Source organism: Condylostylus longicornis, unplaced genomic scaffold, assembly GCF_029603195.1.
Source record: "Condylostylus longicornis isolate FDR11 unplaced genomic scaffold, ASM2960319v2 ptg000055l, whole genome shotgun sequence".
Lineage (NCBI taxonomy): Eukaryota > Metazoa > Arthropoda > Insecta > Diptera > Dolichopodidae > Condylostylus > Condylostylus longicornis.
Window position 1 is genome coordinate 4,123,880 of NW_026578024.1, and position 19,783 is coordinate 4,143,662.

General features: G+C 28.7%; 1 protein-coding gene across 1 annotated transcript in view; it reads right to left on the minus strand.

The window, feature by feature from the left end:
• Positions 1-7,488: 7,488 nt before the first annotated feature.
• LOC129611756 (uncharacterized) overlaps positions 7,489-19,783 on the minus strand; it is a 28,236-nt gene continuing 15,941 nt past the window's right edge. Inside the window, exon 2 of the mRNA XM_055525061.1 lies at positions 7,489-7,850. Coding sequence (XP_055381036.1) covers positions 7,489-7,850 — 362 coding nt within the window. The remainder of the gene's footprint in view (positions 7,851-19,783) is intronic.

The following is a 19,783-nucleotide window of genomic DNA, read 5'->3' on the forward strand; positions in this document are numbered from 1 at the left end:
TATCTATCACCACGTCATTATTGTAGAGTATAGCAATTATTGACAATAATCAAGTTGAATTTATACACCCTTTTTATGATTAAGTACTTAATGAATATTATAAAATAGGTACATACCAACATATTTATAGTTAGGTACACCTTTGTTCACTTTTGTTACAATATGAGTCATTAGGAAATTCAGATAGCAGATAAATAGAGTAATCTAGTTTTTCTTTGAATTGTAAAAGTGGTGCAAGTTATTTTATAATAATATTGACCACTGACAGAAAGAAGGTGTCTTTGTGTTATCCTCAACATACAGAAATTTTTCCATAAAAGTCTACAATTCCTTCTTAATCTAGTGAAACTTCATCTTCACGCCTTAATGTATGACTAGCTTCTTTTAACTTCGAAGACTGAAATAGCATTTTATACCCTGCCTTATAGTTTTTCCCCAAAGCACATATTCAGTGTATATAAGTATATATTTCTTAAAATTCAAGATCAAATTTCATATATTCAACATGAACTCCCCATAAAATATGAATTTGAATTTTTAAATTCACTTCAAATTCTATTTTCATTAATTAATATCATTTGTCTAGCGTTAAATTTACGGAAACCAGTTTTAAAATACTTGATTGAAATTCGATTAATTAATTAAGAAATATTTTAATAAAATTTATTGAACTCAAGCTATGTAAGTGTGTATGTGTAAACCGATTTCTTGAGTATATGTATAATGCAAGCGCGTACAAGAATGTTGCAATGATTTTGCAACAAAAATCATAAACACTTCAAAATAAAATATGACATAATTTAAATATGCTTACGAAAATTTGAGTTTAACACTTGTTCCGAATTAAACTGGTGTAAATTTATAAATGATAAGTGATTAAACTTTTAAATGTTTTATGAGAAAAGCAAAAGAACTAAACAGAAATTTGAAATTAAGCAATTAGCATGCTATTTAAAATGTTGATAAAATTTCTTACTCTGTAGAACGTTTCCAATAAAATACGACATATATATATAATATCTGTAATAATATCCGTACAATTTAAAGTGTAACACTAAATTAATTTATTTATACACTCACTTAAGTAATATTTTTTTTAAATTTTTCAATGGTAAACGATTAAAATTTTGCAGAACATATTAAACGCTTAATATTTCCAAAATTACTTGATTATTTTTTTTTGTACCTATTGTGATCATTTGCTTCAGGCAATGACCTGTAGGAAATAGAAGGAGATTTTAAATATAAAAAAAAATTATTTTATGACAAGCTTATGATTTTTGTTTAACTTTTTTTTGGCTAGTTTTATTTTGATTCCGGGTACTTTTTTATTCTACGCTTATTTAGTTTTGTGTAGAATTCCACAAATATTCAATTTTCCTAGGTTATTTTATGACAATTCGCAAAATTCTGATAACATATTGTTTTATTTCGCTATTGATAATATTTGACATCCTCCAATAATGGTGGCAAATTGTTCACATTGCAAATATTTGAACAACGTGAATTGTTTCAATAAAAGGAGCGTTTTTAATTCTCATTATTGATTTTTTTGTCATTTAAATTTGAAATTGAACAATTAAAATTTAAATCTATTACTTTTGGGTCTTTCAATTTATATTTGTTTCGATATATATACATTATACATGGGTTAAGTAAGTTGTAAGAGAACATAAAAATTTCCGCTTAATGCTAAATATACAAGGATTATGCAAATATTGGGCATTGTAGTAAGAACGTGATATGTGAACTAGTTAAACGTTTGTAGTTTTGAGCTCTCCAAAGTAGGCAGTTTTGAGAATTAAACACGATTTTCCTATTTTTTTTCAATATGGTGATTTTGTTAATTTGGTGACGACTGTTGCACCAATTATATTAACCAATCTTAATTCTTTCTTACTTACAAATAACTGATATTTCACATTGTTTCTCAGCTTTTTAAAAGAAATGTTCTTAAAATAATTATTAATGGAAATATTTACCAATTTTAATATTTTCCTTTAAAATTTAGAAGGTGCCAGAAAATTTCAATTTATTTAATATTCAATTGAATTAAATATTAAAGATACCATGGGCTATATTGAAAAATTTATACTATTCCATTAAAGACAATCTGTATATACTATTTATCAATAAGATCACATCATTATTAAAGTGGCCTCATATTTATTTTACAAAAGATTTTGTTCATGGCATTTGTTGAAAATTTAGGCATCTTTTAATTATAAAAGCATACACATATAAAATAGAAATCTTCAATCCTACTCGTATATCACAAAAATAGTGTAAAATTTTACAACTATTTCGAAAATATAATTATGAAATTATTAATAAATGAAAAAAGGAGAAGAAAACAAATTTATTAAAAATTTTATTAACAAACCCAACAAATTCTTAGTTTCATTACAAGTAATTAAAATTCTCACGCATAAATTATTGTGAACTGAATTTCAAATTAATTACAAAATTTATACAACAAAATACAAGCATAGTGAATTCACAATTTTTTTTTCTTTGAGTTATATAGGGTTATAAATGGGTACAAATTATATAAATATTACGGAGTCCAATTAATAATTAAATTTAATTACAAGAATTACCAATAATAAAATATCTTCCTTTTATGGACAAATAAATTTGTCTTTAATACCTTGTGAAAATTAATTTTAAGTTGAAAACTTTCGAATAATTAATTCTAATAGCCCATTAGATGTTACGGCTCTGAAACGGTATGCGTTTTCGGAATTTATATTAAATTTTAAATTTCTTTTCCAAACCGAAAAACTTTTTATTGTAAATTCTGATTCAGTTTAGTTAATAATTAAAAACGATACTGACAATTTACAATAACCTAAAAATCTTTTTACAATTTAAGTATGCTAAAGAACATCTTTTTATTTTTTTTTATATAATTATTTTGTATAAAAAAAAAAAACGCTACTTTGAAACCGAAATTATTTCATTCTTATCGGTTTGTTTCTTTTTATTTTGTAGACCGAGTTTTTGCAAAAATGAGATTTTTACTTTTATAATTTATATTCCATAAACGAATGTTTTTAAAATAGTTTAAACGACAACATGATGTGCATTCTATATTGTAAAAGAAAAAAAAATTTGTCATTATTCAATAAGGAAAAAAAATTCATTTCTTGGTGGTTTCAGGCTTGGATTTCCACAGAAGATGAATAAAGGTGCACATTACATAAAAATATAATAAAAACATATACATAGATGAGGTCGATTGAAGCACCACGTTCTAGTTTATAACTCACAAAAAAAACATTTTGTATCAGAAATTCCAGCTGACAAATTTTAAGTCACGTCAGTTTAAATTATATGAGAAGTTTCCCTACGTAATAATTCAATTATAAATCGCAAATTTATTTACTTTTTTAAATCTTACTAAAAGTTTTAAAAGCATCCAACAGTAATGTAAAAATATTGTTGTTAATATAATACTCGGAATAATTCCATGGGCGACCGAGGCCCTTAGGATCTTCTCACATCGGTTTATAAGATTTTCTGTGATTCATACGAGTACTCGAAACTTTTAATATTACTAAAATTTGAGCCTGGTACAAAACTCATTTGTGAATTCTTAAATATTTGCTGCTAATTAATTAAAAAGCCGTACAACTTACATTATTTTGAATTTTAAGGTCAATTAAATTTCACATTACTTTGTTGCTGGACGCTGAGGATGCTAACAGTTTTTCTAACATTAAATTCATATTTTCCCAAATGTACGATCTTTGTAGTCAAAACTGAAAAATTTATAACCATTACAGCATGCTTCGCAATAAAAAGTCTATAAAATATAAATTATTTTATTCGATTGCAAATAATTACAATAATTTGATTTTTTTATTTTATAAAAAACCAAAATATTTACAAAAAAATTTTTTATTCAAAGTAGAGCACAGTATTATAAGTATGCATGTATGTTTCGTCAAATTAAACAGAAGCTTTGGCAGTTATTTTATTTAATTTTACCCATTGAATTGAATGCCTTTGATTGTGTATTTGAAAACCTGATTTCAGAGATGAATCTTCTAGTGCACGCAATTCACATTTAATATAAGAATCGTTACTAGTTTGTGAGAGAGAAAAAAAAACAAACATTAAAGATTGTAATTTTGAATTGATTTTTAATTTTAAAATTTTCAATTTTACATCTTGAGTTGAACAATATTATTGAATTGTTATAGAAGTTTTGTGCATTGACAGCTAGTGAAAAGATAAATGTTTTAATTAAATTGTGTTTGTAAAAAAATTAAATTTTTTTTTTCAAAAGACGGCAAAATAATTGGTTTGTGATTTCTGACCTTCGTTTAATTACAATATTTTGGTTGTCTTTTGATATTTATTGCAGAATTTATAAGATTTTTTAAGCGTGAAATTGTTGCTGTTATGTAAGTAATAAAATAAAATTGTAACAATTGATTTCGAATTCCATCCTTTTTCATAGACCATGAACTTTTTTTTATTAGTTCAAATGAGAGTACAATCACTTATCATAAAAAAACCATTTAAATAAACTTTTTAAATATTGAAGCTTACGATGTGTAAATTATACTTCATATAACTCCTGGAATAATGACCTCTCGGCGACCACATACAAAATTCAATTCCAAATTGGTTACAAATGAGCTGCATTGTCTTACAACATCGCATATCACTAAATGTTTCTTTAGTGAATCAGAAATTTAAGGAAATTGCTCTATTATACTTTTATTTTAATCGCAAATCTGTATCATCGGATTCTATTGGCCACCAAGAAAGATTTTTTAGACATGATTAGAATAGTAGTCTTGATTCAAAAAAATCTTAACGCATAAAATTAAATTTTTGTTTCCAAAAATTAAAATTTTTGGTAGACAAAATAAATTTTCAAATGAATAAAAATATTTAAATTTTATTTGTGCGCATATTGTGAATATAAAAGAGAAAAAACAAAAGCCACCTAGCGGTGAAATTTATTTAATTAATAAAAATTACGATCTATCTCATATATATATCGTTTTTTTTACGTTTTTGCCTTAGGTATAAATATTTACGATAAAAACAACGTGTAAGGTATCAAGGGCACAAACCAAAAACTTTTTCTTAAAATTTAAATAAGAATTACGGTAATAGCAGGTATAATAGCAAAAAAAAATTTTTTTTTTGCATGTACATGGAGAATATTCAGTACATGAAAGGTTCAATAAAAATTCAACTACTGGAGTTATTGAAAATATTGACAATATTATGCAACAAATATGGAACACATTAACACAGTATTTTAAGTATATGTGATTACAATATGAAATTATGTAGTTTTTTATCTCATACTCGAAAACTTAGAAGTTAAATAGTTAAGTATTTATTGAAATTTTTATCCAATACTCCGCAACTGGTGATTTCTTCTGATTTTGGTCTTCTGATTTCGGTGACTGGAGTTTTATCTTCAGAATGTTCGCATTATGTAGGTGAACTCGGCGATTCAGGGTAGTTTTAGTGATGTAAAGTAAACCAGATTGAAAAAATTCTGACTGAAAAATATTCATAACAGTTTCAAAACTCATGAAGTTTCGAAGAAAGAGAGTAGAGAAACAACATATTATTCCGCTACTCCTTTTCTTCGTTAATTGACCTAAATAACGGTAATATACATTATATGGTTGACCTTTTTCCGGAATTTATAGTGATGGATCGTCCTATATAGAAATTTAACGTAAAAACTTAAACATGCTGCGTGATTATTGGTAAACTTGCGTACTCTTTGCGTACAAAGCAAAATATTTTAGAAATATAATCGTATTTACGTTAAAAAAAAAATTGGCCAAATACATTTATCGTATTTTGACAAAAATACTCAAAAATAAACAACAACAACAATTTAATTGTCGAAATATTTTATAAATAAAAAAAATTATTGAAAAATTGTGATTTATAGGCTTTCAAATTATTATTTTAAATAAATAAAAATGGTATAAGAATTGATAAATGAATTCGGGGGGGAAAAAATAAAACAAAATATTTTTTTTTAACTTTAATTTTACATTTTAATTTTTATATGTACACATACATAATAATATGTATATATACCTATATACATTATACACTTATAATCGTACAATTATACAAATTTTTTTTTAAAAAACAGAGTGTTTTTTTTATTGTTGTTTCGTGGACCAATGTCACGCGGTATTTACACCATTACAGAATAAAATTATACAAATATACAAAAAAATTACATTTTAGTTAATTTTCATTTTACTCTTATATAATGCAATTAATATAATAAAAAATAAAAATATTGTATAAAAATTTTACAATAAAAATATATTATACGTTATAGTTTACACTCATACATACGAAGTGTGTGTGTGTATGTTTTCATAATTATTACTATATAATCTAAATTCATTTGTTTTTGTAATAGCAAAAATTTAACCTCGAAAAAATGCTAGGTCTAAATAATTGTTTTGTTTTTTTCTCTAAAGTTCCCTAAAATCTAGATATGACTGTATTTGGTCTGAAATTTTTTTTCTTTTTTTATTAAAATTTAATAAAAAAATAATATGTACATATGTATATATAAATTACAGTGTTATACGATAAATAATGAAATTTTTTAATATTTTAACAAATTCGAAAATTATTTCGAAAATTAAATGAAATATAAGAAGTGAATTCGATCATTTGTTGCTCGATATCAATCTAGACTTTTAAAGTGCGTTCTTATATTATAAAAGTTGTTGCGTACGTAAGTAAATTCTCAGAAAAATCATGAATTTTTTAAAATAAAAGCTTAGATTAACCATTGATTTTATTTCGAAATTAGATTTTTCAATTACAATATTGTCGAAATCAATTTAAACCACTTTAAATTAATATTTGTTGTTGTTTAGAAAATTGAATGCCACAGTAGGACCCTATTGTGCAGGCTTCACTTTTTACTTCTTTCTTTAGTTGATTGAAATTTTTGTAAAGTTGCACCAAGAGTCAAAACTTTAATAATATCAGTAATTTTATGTTCTTTTTTAAAAATTCATAAAGTAAAAATGGTAAATGCAACAAGCAGTAGGTCTTTTACTTAATTACTTTTAAAATTATTCAATTCTAATCAACGCAATTAATATTTAATCTAATCTTGAATTAGACAGTGTAAGTAAATTATTAAAACAATTATTCTGTTATATATACATAATATTTATATACACACATGTACATATATTGTAACCTGTTTTAATATCAATTCGAAAATTTCTAATTTTAAGATTATTTAAATAACATAATAAATTTAATAAATTTTACATAATATACGATATATATAAGGATATGTATATATATAATATAAAATCAAGCTTACATATATAATGAAATTTTTATGTATAAAAAAGAAAAATTTAAAAATATTATAGAACAAAAATTATTATTTTCAAAATCATTTAATTTATATATTTTCATATACATATATATGTAAAAGTGAAATGAACTTATTTAATTTAATAATAAACTATTTATATAGTCTTTTAGTATTCCTAAGCATTCTATATGTTTTGCAGTCTGACTTGATAATAAATTATCAACAAATATATCAACATATTCATGTTGTTTTTCAGGACCTTCTTGAACACAAGCAACATATTTATTATAAATTAATGCATTTGTTGAATCCGATGAAATATGCTGTAATCTATATTTTTCTGATAATAAACGTGTAGTTTGTGTTAATTGTTCTCTAGCTCTTTTATATTCTGTAAATTCATCATTAATCGGATGTATATGTGGTGGTAATTGAACCTCATTAATATGTTTTATATGATATTGACGATCAGATACAAATTTACCTAATAAAAAACCTGAAAATAAAATAAATAAAAAAAAAGAATTAGTTGATTATAAAAGTAGTTAAAGGAAAATAATTTCGAATTTTTTTAAAAGTTACATTTTAGGTATTTTAAATTTAATTCTGTTTAGTGATTCATTAGTTTATTCCTCTTGTATACTATACGTCGGCTGACGACAGGCGTCCCAAGTCAAGGTGGAACAGGATATGCCGATGACTGCGTGGCTAAGGGGGAGCTTAGTCGTTAGTATGCGGACTCTGGATACCAGGCGCCCTCCAGTTTAAACGAGCCTTCCCATGGTATGCCGGGCTCTGCCATGGCTGACTATACTTTTCCGCGCTACTCGTGGGAATAAGATGGAGAACGTAAACAATAACAACAACAGCAACAACAAGAACAATAACTGTGACAAACACAACAACTGCAACAACAACAATAACAACAGTGACAATTACAACAACAATAACAATACTAAGGACAACATTAATACAAACAGAGTTAGTGTTCAAGAGTCTGCGGAACCAGAGCTTCTCTAGACTGACGCAAAGGAGAAACTCATTCTCACGCCAGTAGAGGAAAAGGCGGCGCCTCCGGGAAAAAAACAATATTTCTCTGATGCATCCAAGCGGCGTATCGCGGCTTATATTAGGAATGGCATGTCGCCAGAGGAAGCTCGCAGATATGAGAAGGAAAGGCTAGAAAAGCTGAGGGCCTGCGGATCGGGTGTTGTGGCCGACCATCCCCAGTAGTGGGAAAGGTCAGAAAGCAACACCCCTGATGCAGGGCCCTCAAAAAAGAGGTCGATGAAGGGCAATGTTGAGGGGAAGGTCCCTGGGAACATTCCTCAACAAAACCCGAAAATGACTTCTTATCGGGATGCAGTAGCACAGGTCAAGGTGGCCATCACTCATAAACTGCATCCAGAAGAAAGGCTATCTGAAGTCCAAATGGGGAAAACCAAAGTAGCCATCATGGATGAAATGGATAAAGCTGTGGATTCTCATCCACAATTCACTGCAACGTTGCAAAGGGATGGATGCATATCCGTAACATGCAACAATCAAAACACCAGGGAGTGGATAACCAGTGTCTGCAGGAAGATAAAGCCTTGGGACGGTTGCAACGTCGTGGTACTGGATGGCGACGACATGCCCAAACAGCATGTCTATGTCACCTACGTGCCAAAGGACGAGACAATCGTCAGTCTCTCCAGGGACAAATTTCTAAGTAGGATAGGGAAGCAAAATCCCAGCCTCAAGATGAGTTCCTGGAGGGTGCTGAGGATGGATAGGGAAAAGGACGGGGGCTGCTCCATCACCTTTTCCGTGGATGCTTCCCGATTGGAAGATTTACGGAAAACGGAGTTCCGACTTTTCCTTAACTTCTTCCGTGTTACCGTTCGGGTTAAAGGAAAAAAAGTCGAAAGAAATAAAAAACCAATGCCCACCGCGACAACGACGAGCACTTCAGGCCAACCAAAAGAGCCAAAACTCATTGGAAAGATTGAAGTCGCTCCGAAAACGATGGAGGCGGAAGGACCGTCGACCAGCGGACTGGGTACAAGCGTCCCGGGTGAACCAAAAAGGCCCAAGCCCATTGGGAAGCCCGGTACTACTTCGGTATTTGCTGTTGGAGGGGTCAAGAGGCTGTGGCAGGGCAGGCGCCCACCAAGATGCGTAAAAAGGCGGCAATGGGAAGCAAGGCTCATGTAAAGCTTTTGTCTAAAGCGCCAAAGCCCATAGACAAGAGCCGGAGGAAATGATATGGCTGTGAGGTGCATCCAAATAAATCTAGAGCATGCTAGGTCATCTACTGATGTTATAGCTCATAGATTTGTGAAGGATCACTTCTACATCGCCCTTATCCAAGACCATTACATAGTGAAGGATCAGGTTAAGGCCTAACAGGTGAGGTATTGTATGATAATACAATTGGAGGCAGGTATAGGGCTTGCATTTTGTTTAGTAAAAGGCTAACGTATTTTTCCATTCCAGATTACTGTTCTAATGATCAGGTAGCTACGTTGGTGAAGGTGAAGTCTTCCAGGGGTTGGACAGAGTTCATTGTGTGCCCATCCTACCTCCCGGGAGACTGTGCCCACTCGGACGAGCAACTGAAGGATCTAGTGGACTTTTGTGGAAGTATAAACTTTCAACTTATAATAGGAAGTGATGGCAATGCCCACCACACCGTCTGGGGAAACTGGAATAAAAACTAAAGAGGTGAGTGCCTGCATGAATTTCTATATAGCAATAAATTAATGGTTATGAATGAGGGAAATAGGCCGGCATTCATAAATGCAATTAGGGAAGAGGTTCTTGACATCACCCTTTGCACTGAATTCATCGGCAGCAGGATTGGTGGATGGCATGTCTCAAATGAGACATCCATGTCCGATCATAGGCAGATTAGGTTTGATATCATAGTCTCCAGGGGCTTGACAGAAGAAATGTATCGGGTACCTCAATCCACAGATTGGAGTCAATTCGTAACACTCCTCATGGACCGGATTGGATTCATTGACGCTTGTGTCAGAACGGTGATGGATATCGAACTGGCCAGCGAGGCTCTGACGGCGGCTATTACTAGTGCCTACCATGGGAGCTGCCGCGCTAAGCCGAGGCGGAGCAATAGGAAGTGCCCGTGGTGCAATGAAGAGCTTTCAAGGCTTAGACTAAAGACCAGAAAGCAATTCAATAAGGCCAAGGCGTCGTGTTCGTGGGAAGAGTATAAGAACTCACTCACGAAATACAATAAAGAAATTAGGAAAGCGAAGAGAATTTCGTGTAGGGCGTTCTGCAAGGGCATTGATGAACTCTCCAGCAGTGCGCCCAGGAGGGATGACTGGCAACGATCCAGTCTGGTCTTCACGATGGGCAGGATTAGATGGGCTGTTTTCTCTTTCAAGCCCTTTAAATCTCCAGGTGATGACGGGATATATTTTGCATTTTTTCAGAGGGGTTTCCAACATATCGCCAGAGCACTGTTGGAAATTTTTCGTGCCAGCTATGCGTGGGGTTATATCCCTCAGGCATGGAGGGTGTCAAAAGTGACATATATTCCGAAGGCGGGTAAGCGACCAAGCAACCACCCAAGCGACCAAGCAACCACCAACATAAAAATTACAAATTTAAATTTTCATAATCTTTACCAAAAGTTTTAAAGTTTTATGATGACATTGAAGATTTTCATTCTTCATATACAAAAACATTAATATTTCAAAGGACATTGTCGAATGCATAAAATATTTTAATTATAATTGAAAAAACTTTTAATTTTTGCTTATATTAGAAAAGTTTTCTAATCAGAATTATTATCAAAATTGAATATATTTTGTGTAATATACATATATAGTATATAGGAGTATATAGGATATTTTATAAAATGCCAAAACTATTTTCATTCTTTTCCAACCAATTGTTGTGGCAGCAAATGTTTAAAGTTAAAGACATTAACTTTTGCCACAAATAATTAAGTTTTTCCTTTCAATTTCTCTAGTTTTCATTCATTTAGTCATTTTGTTTTTTGTTTTTGCAAAATTCGTTTTCTTAAGGCAACTATTTAAAAAAAGTTTCGAATTTTTGTCCTTTTCATATGTAAAGTAGAGTAAATAGAAAAACAAGAAATTAAAACACTATAAATGTTTAGAATGAGTACAGGACAATAACCCTAAAGCTTAACTAAAATTGAAAACAAAAAAAAAAGCTTTATATAAAGGTAAAAAAAGAGAGAAAGAGAGTGTATGAAAATAGGGAGATGGAAACGGCCGGTCACGGTAATTTTGTTTTTCCAATCCACCCCACCCCTATGAAAAAATTTTAGTTCTGTTTTTTCTCATCTCTCATTTCGTTTTTTGTTATTTTTCTTTCTCTTTTGCAAAGAAAAACAAAAATTTTTTTAATTTTAAATGGGGTGCCTAAAATTAATTTTTATTGCTTTCTTTCTCCTATTTTTCTCCACGTTTTCTTCAAAATTTCCTTTTTCGAATATTTTTTCAATTTTACTATTAAATTTAATTTTGGATTCTTAAAATATTGAATTTAATTTTTGAAAATTATTTTGTTAAAAATGTTTGTACCTGCCTATGTCATTGAATAGCTGCACCTATTTAATATGATTATGTTCGGGTATAACACTTATATGTGGACACAAAATAATTCTTATTATTTGTCTGTACCTGTTGTGTATTTTCATTTCATAAAGATTTTATGTAATAATTTTGTTAAAATGAAACCATAAAATCAGAATCAGTTATGCAAGAATAGTGCATGTACTCGTAGGTATACAAGAGATTACAAAACGAAATACGTATTGGATTATTTTTTTTTGGAAAAATTGGCAAAAATACAAAGTGTAAGTATGTTATAAAATATTTTCCTTTCAGTTTTATTCATACAAAACTGCACAGTCCTATACATACTTGCATACAAATATGTACATACAACATTGCTTGCATTCTGTATTGTAGATGACGCTCTCTAGTTCATCATACTTTGGAAAATTATGATTTTTATGTGTGAATATTTTTAGCATGCACTAATATTTGTGTTTGTATGTAGGTGTACAATATTAAAGTAAATAACCTGAACATTGAAATTAAAGTAATTTTGCTTTTGTTTTTAGCACTTTTCCAAAAATTTTTTGAAAAAAAGTGCTTATTAGTTTCACTCTGTCCGTCCGTCCGTCCGTCCGTCCGTCCGTCCGTCCGTCCGTCCGTCCGTCCGTCTGTCCGTGTGTCTGTTTACAAAACTTCTACATTCTTAAAGATAGAAAGCTGAAATTTAATACGTGCATAGATCTTTACTAGAAACTTATTTTCGTAGAACAAAATTTTTACCTATCTCCCCCCCTCTAGAAGTTATACCCCCCCAAAGCCACAAAAATGGCCCATTTTAACTATTTGTTGCAATGAAACCATAAGCATTTTTGAAATTTTGCAAACGCAGAAAGGCAGCGGCTTGCTTTCCCTAGCGCGGTATACTATAGTTAAACTTTAGAAAAACAAAATGGCCGTTCAAATTTACCGTTATCTAAAGTCCTTTCTTTCCAAATTTTTGATGTCGTTTTTCTCCTATACCCCAGCCTGCAGAAGCTTGAAATTTAAGGGGCTTTTAGACATTAACAAATAGTTCATTTCGTTAGAAGAAAATTTTTTTCCATCTCCACCCCCTCTCAAGTTATCGCCTCTTGAAATTCGTAAAATTTGAATTTTTGACACCTTATATTTCCGAAACCGCAAGCTCTTTCAAATTTCTATAAACGCAAAAAGCTAGCGGTAAATTCCATGACATTAAAAAATATAATTATTTTTCTTAACTCACACAATTAACCCTTAAAATCGAGCATTATGTTAACCCCTCTTTATATTAATTTTTATCTATTTCAAAGACTGCATAAATCGTTCATCCTAAATATATGCAATCCTAGAAATAGTTTCGTTTATGAATGAAAATAATTTTAATAGTGTGGTGGATATACATAGATTGTTTTTAAAAGCAGTATTTTCACTTGTTGAAGGGAAAAGTGCTACAATACAAACCATTGGTTTGACCCAACTTTATTTTCATTGTTTTCTTATTATTTTTTCTTTTTGATTTTTTGTGATTTTTGTGTGTTATTTTGTGATTTCTGTTTTTGTTGTCATTCATTTGGCATCAAAATTTTGTTTTTTTTTCACTTAAATGTTGAAAGGACCACTTGTAGTATAGTTGAACTTTCAAGCAGATGCAATTCTATTTTTTTTTTTTTTTTTTTTTTTGATTTATTTTTGGTAAAAAATTTATTTGCTTTATTGTACATATGAATATTTAAGTACCTTTACACAATGCTGCACATACACACAAGTATATTGGGAATATTTCATTATTAATGTAGAAATAAAAGTGAGTGTCCATTTGTCGTTTATGGGGATTGTGAAAAGGAGATGAATTTATCCTTTTGGAAAAAAAAATTTTTGTGAAGGAGTAAGAACGTATTGCCGGCAATTAAAAAAGGTATTGCATTCTTATTAAATTTTTTATGTCTTCGAGAACTTGTACAATTAATTTCGTGCAGGTTGCTCGCCTCTTTGTACACAGCACTGAATTGAATAACTTTATTACTTAATATTTATTTCCAACATTTTTGTAAGTGAAACTTGCTGACTTCAGTCCGTGAAAAGTCTAATTATCAGTTGTTTCTGAAATCAGGTACCTAAAATGAGGCCTAAATTTCGATGCCAATTGATTAATATGAGGCAATTGATGATTTTCCGACCCTGTCAACTATTTTTTGTTTCATGTTTTTTACAATATTGAAAATTTCAATAATATTTTACAATGAAAAGGAGGGGTGTGTTGAACCGGGCATCTGAATCTTACAGCTTTTATGCAAATATCAATTTTGTTATTTTAAATTTGCTTAAATTTTTTAAGTTAGTATGCAAGTATATCATTTTTTTTCCATTATACTTCATCAGCATATTATTCAGTACTTTAATTATTCATATAAGTTTAGAAAGGTGTAAAGAGAAGTAATGAAAAGTAAAGAGTGCGTAAATTTAAAATCTCTTTAAAAATTAGATTTTTATTCAATATTCTAAAAGTAAAAAATTTTGAAGCTTGTTTGATTTGCAAATTTTTGGATCCAAATTCTCACAAATTTTTAACGAAAGTATTATGACTTGGTGCATCAACTACCTTATTTAGTTTAACCTTAAAAAATTCGCTTATTTTGCTACTCAGGTATTTTTGGGAAAATGCTGCTTAAACTTTTAAAAGCTCAGTCTCCCAGTTATGTTAAGTTTTCTAAAAAAAAATTTAATTTTGTTAATTTGTACATAATTTTGTTATACATTGGTCTGGAATCCTTTTGGTTATTCCTTAATTTGCTTCCAGAAATATTATTTTAGTAAAGTGATTTCTTTTTTCTGGGTATTTTAATGAACGATTAAAATTTCATTTTAATTTACTTGAAAATATTTTTCGTACATATTTTTTACCATAATTATTTTTGATATATTATTTAATATACTTAAATATATAATCTGCACTATATACAATTCATTTTTCTCATGCTTTCCAAATACTTGTACATTTATTCTAAAATTACGACCTGAAGTGGTTAAAAACATATTACACGAATGAAAAATAATAGAATTTACAATAAATACACACATATGGTATGCAAATGTATATATGAATGTATATTCGGGAACTGTTTAACATATGAAGTGTATAGGTATGTGTTTTTGTAAAGAAAAACTAGAAAAATTCACTTTTAATGATTTTTTTGGCAAGAATTTCAACTTTCTTTTTGCAACAAGCAAAAATTCTAATATTTTCTTCTCTTATTTTTTTTTTGAATATTCTTTTCGCAAGGAAAACAATTTAACAAGGACATGAAATTATTTACAGGTTATAAATGAAATATTATCACTATGTATACGAGTATATTGTAATATTTTAGATTTGAATGTGTTTATGTGCGCTTGAAAAATGTTTGTAACTTTTGTTGGCAATTCTATTAAAAAATTTGAAATTTTTTTAAAGTTGCATAATAGCTAGCCATAAATAATCTTTAATACTTTTGGCAAGCAAAATAAATTTTTATAGAAAAATTTCATGTAATGTAGGCAAGCCAAACAATCAATGAATTTTTAATTATTGCTGTGGCGAATTTTGGTAAAACGTCACATAAAATTTATTTTAATAATTTAATTATTAACAAACATTTTATGATTTATTCTTGATATTGTGCCTGTTAATATATTTTGGTGACCAATATTTGTTAATAATTTTTAAAATTAGGTTTCTAATCAAGACCTGCAAGTCTTAATTTTAATCATAAAATTGTTAAGAACTTTATGTAATTTCCAAAATTGTCTAAAATTCAAAAGGGGATATTTACTTTTAGGGATAATTCCCTAAAATTTCCTCATATTTGCTCTGGTAATTTTCTCCAATCATATGTTGCTGAGTATACGAACTTTATAAGTAAACTCAGAGGATCCCCGAGTATTGAGAAAAATTGAATTGTAAGCAAAATATTTTATTTATTCAACATGTTATTCAAACAGTTTTGATTTTTATATTTTTAGAATTTTCCTTTTTTTTTGTATTTTTTGCACAACATGCAATACCGACAAATAGATTTTATCATGACAAAATTTAATGCAATAATATGGTAGTCAAAGTCACGAAAGAAAATTATTTTAACAAATTATTATTATTTTTCCTATACTAAACACTTTAACCTTACAAATTAAGTAATTAAAATATGAAGGTTTTCATACACCTACAATTAAAAAATAAGCATAAATTTGAATGATTTAAATCAAATAGTTTCAAGTAGTAGCGCATCAGGACAAATATGAGTGTCTCAACAAATATTACGAAATTTTGGTAGCAATCGTTGTGAAGTTGTAAAAGTTTACAATAATTGTTAAAGCTACTGTATTGAAATTTTGCAAAAACAAACATGGCAAAATGACCATAATTTTAGATAAAATAGTTAAGATATGATGGGCGGATGCCATACAACTCCTACCCGTCACCTCTACCTATTCCCGTTTGTTATTTAAATTATATTATAAATTTAATATTTGATAGCTTTAAAATTATTTAATTCAAAATCAAAAAATCAAAGTTTATTAAAATGAAATAAATGTTAAAATGAAATTATTTTTATATCGCATAGTTTTAATTCAGTTTTATATCGCTGTAGGTCGATACAAAATGGATGTCAGAACGAAATTAATTTAAAAAAATAATTCACTATACTCGTATAAAATAAATTTTATTTATTAATTTGCTTTGACTCTGTTGTTGGTTGTGGTACACAATAAACAGAATAAATTTATTTTACGAATTTTTAATAATAAAATTCTATGAGTGGCACTCGAACGAATCGAGACAAAGTGAGTTCATTTAATTTTTGATTTAAACGTAAAATTCTAAAAATATCCCAGTTTTATTAATTTTTAATTTGCAACCTTTGTGTTTATGATATTAATAAGAAATAAAATGAATTCGATTTAGAAATTTATTCTTTTGTTAATGATTTAATTAAAATTATACAGCTGTGTGTATTCATATTAAAGCAAATGAATCTTTAATCAAAGGATTCGCTAAAATAGAACAAAACAATAAAAGAGATGCCTGGTTTTTAAGAGAATTTCTTATTTTGTTCTGTTTTCATTCTCTTCCTGTAAAAGTTTTCAAAAACAAAATGAAAGAATCCTTTTTCTTTTTTGTAATTTTAATAAGAATTTCACCGGGAAAATATTAATTTCTTGAAGATTATGAACAAACAATCAAGTTCAGTTAATTCTTGAAATTAATTCTTTATATTCACTTCAATTTGAAATATGTTAAAAATAATTAAGAAAGAGTTGAAGTAAGAATAAAACGAACGGGATCTTAAATTAAGTGTAAAGTATAGTAGTAAGAATACTGCTGCCAAACCACCATAATTTGAACGCTAAGTATCGCTAAAATTAGAAGTTTATTAAAAAATTTCAATTAAAAAGCCTTAAAATTTAAATATTATTCTTTCTTTTCAATTATTTTTGTATTGTAACGTACTGCGAATGCATTAATGCATAGCAACATTAGATGAATAAATTCGAAAGAATTTCGATAGTGCTCTTAAGTTATTCATGCGTGCAGTAACTGTCTTAACAGTAGAATTGATTTTATAACTAGAACAATTTATTGAACAGTTAAAATTTTCAATATTACACCTATTCACCTCCATTTTAAATACTACATAAAATTACTTGTTTTTCAATTAATATTTCATGAATTCATTTGTATAAGGATTAAAAAATTTTAACAAAAATCCGGAAGGGAGGGGGGCAGTTCTTGTATTACAAATAACATTTTTATTATTATTTATAACTTTCCTTTTATTAAATTTCAATTAAAAAATTGAACTCTTTCGGTACACGATTTTTTTAAATGGGGATTAATATGAATTCAATTGAAACTATATGAACTAAAAAAAATATTTTTTTTTTAATTAAAAATTGCATTTCAACATTCTCAGCGTAAAAATACTCAGTGATAGCAGTGAGTTAAAATATTTATAACAACATTTTCCAATGTCAATGATTTTTATATAAAAGTAAAATATAAGTACATTTGTACATTTTTATAATTTAAATTATTATTTTCCTGTTTCGCTACATTTTTTTTATTCAGAAAATTAAAAAACAAAAAGTATCCTTTTTAATAATTCCTTTTACACATTGAATTCTTTACAAATAATTATTTATAGAAAAAATTTCCTCTTTCCTCGTAATTTTTCATGAAAAAAAAATGAGAAAATGTGATAAAGGGAATTCCATAACAGAATCTTAACTTTCAATAAAATGGATGTCAGAACGTCAAATATCGAAAGAAATTGTTTAAGTGTTTTTTGTTCTTTCAAATATGAAGAGAAAAAAATGTAGTGAGAAAGAAAATAAAAAACCTAGAAACACTACTTTTATCTTTTTCCCTTATGTGGAAAATATTTTGTAAAAGAAAAAGGAAGAGTCAACTAGTATTCTTGTTTCTTGTTATCGTTTTCGCTTTCTTTGAAAAGAAAATCAGAAAAAATTCAATAAAATATTTAATGAATTTATTTTACCTAAGAAAAGAATTGCCTAAGGTTGTAAATGGAATCGGCTAATTTATGCGTTAGCAAATCGTTCAAGTTAAGGTGCGAAACTTATTGAAGGCAATATTATAACCATTTTATGAGAAACGTTGGTTTGAACCAAAGAAAATACTACATTGAAAATAATAATAGGATCGTGAACGAAGGTAGTAAAACATTGTTGGTTTTTGTAGGTCTAGAATTAAAAGCTCACTATACCGTATTTTACTAAAAAAAGATTTAATTATTTACTGATCAACTTGACTTTAAAACAAAATTTTTTAAAATCTTAGTTTTTCAAAATCTCTGTTTACAGTTAATAGAAAGTTTCACCTCAAAACTGGGCGACAAAAAGAGCAGGACCCGTCGGTATACCACACCATTAAGTGGTCGAGAATGTCTTCCAATACCGGTGCTGGAGGATTTCGGAAAAGGACCAAATACCTCGAGCCCATGAGGATGTAGTTAAGCATCAGGCGGAAATACACGCTATAGTAAGCTATGCTCTGGGTTACGATGGTTGCGATATAGAAATAATGTCCGACAGTCAGACTGCCATATGGGCTCTGGATCCTTGCCAGATTTCCTCCTGCATGTGTGGGACTGTCTTGGAAAGCTCAACCGTTTGGGTCAGGAACAATCCGTGAGATATTAAGAAACGAATTGGAATGGAAATTTCAGCAAGCAAAGGGGCTTTTGGGTCATTATTCTTTTGAAAAATGAGATCGTTTAAATCGGAATACTTTGATGTTAACTTTCATTTACACGGGTATTTTGGTGCACCAGAAGATCAAAGAGCGTTTTTCCTTTGATCATGAACCATTTTAGAAATTTAATAAGCGTCATAAATGAAAGTGCTATTTTTCAAAAAAAAAAAATTAACGACTAACAAACAGACTTTATCCATTCATTTATTGTTGAAAAATTTCTAAAAGATGAATAATTTGCTATCTGAATGTGAATGTTATCTGGGAAAAGTTTTATGAGAGGGAAAGCACTTTGAAAAAAAAAAATAAAATAAAAACTTTGCAATCGGGGGCAATAGATGCACACTAGAGATTTATTTTCTTCTTTTCCGCACAAAAAAAAAACAATAAATAAGTAACAAAATAAAAAAAAAATTTAAAAAAAGAATCAAAATGTAAATGGAAAAAATGCGAAATGGAAATTCAATTCTTTTCATAAAGAAAAAGTAGGGTTGCGTGCACTTGACTTTGAATTACCTTACTTGCATAAGATTTTTTCATGATTAATTAAAAGAAGTCATCGCACTTTTGATATTATTTTAATTCGCACGCATGTACAGTCAAATCGCAAAAAATTTA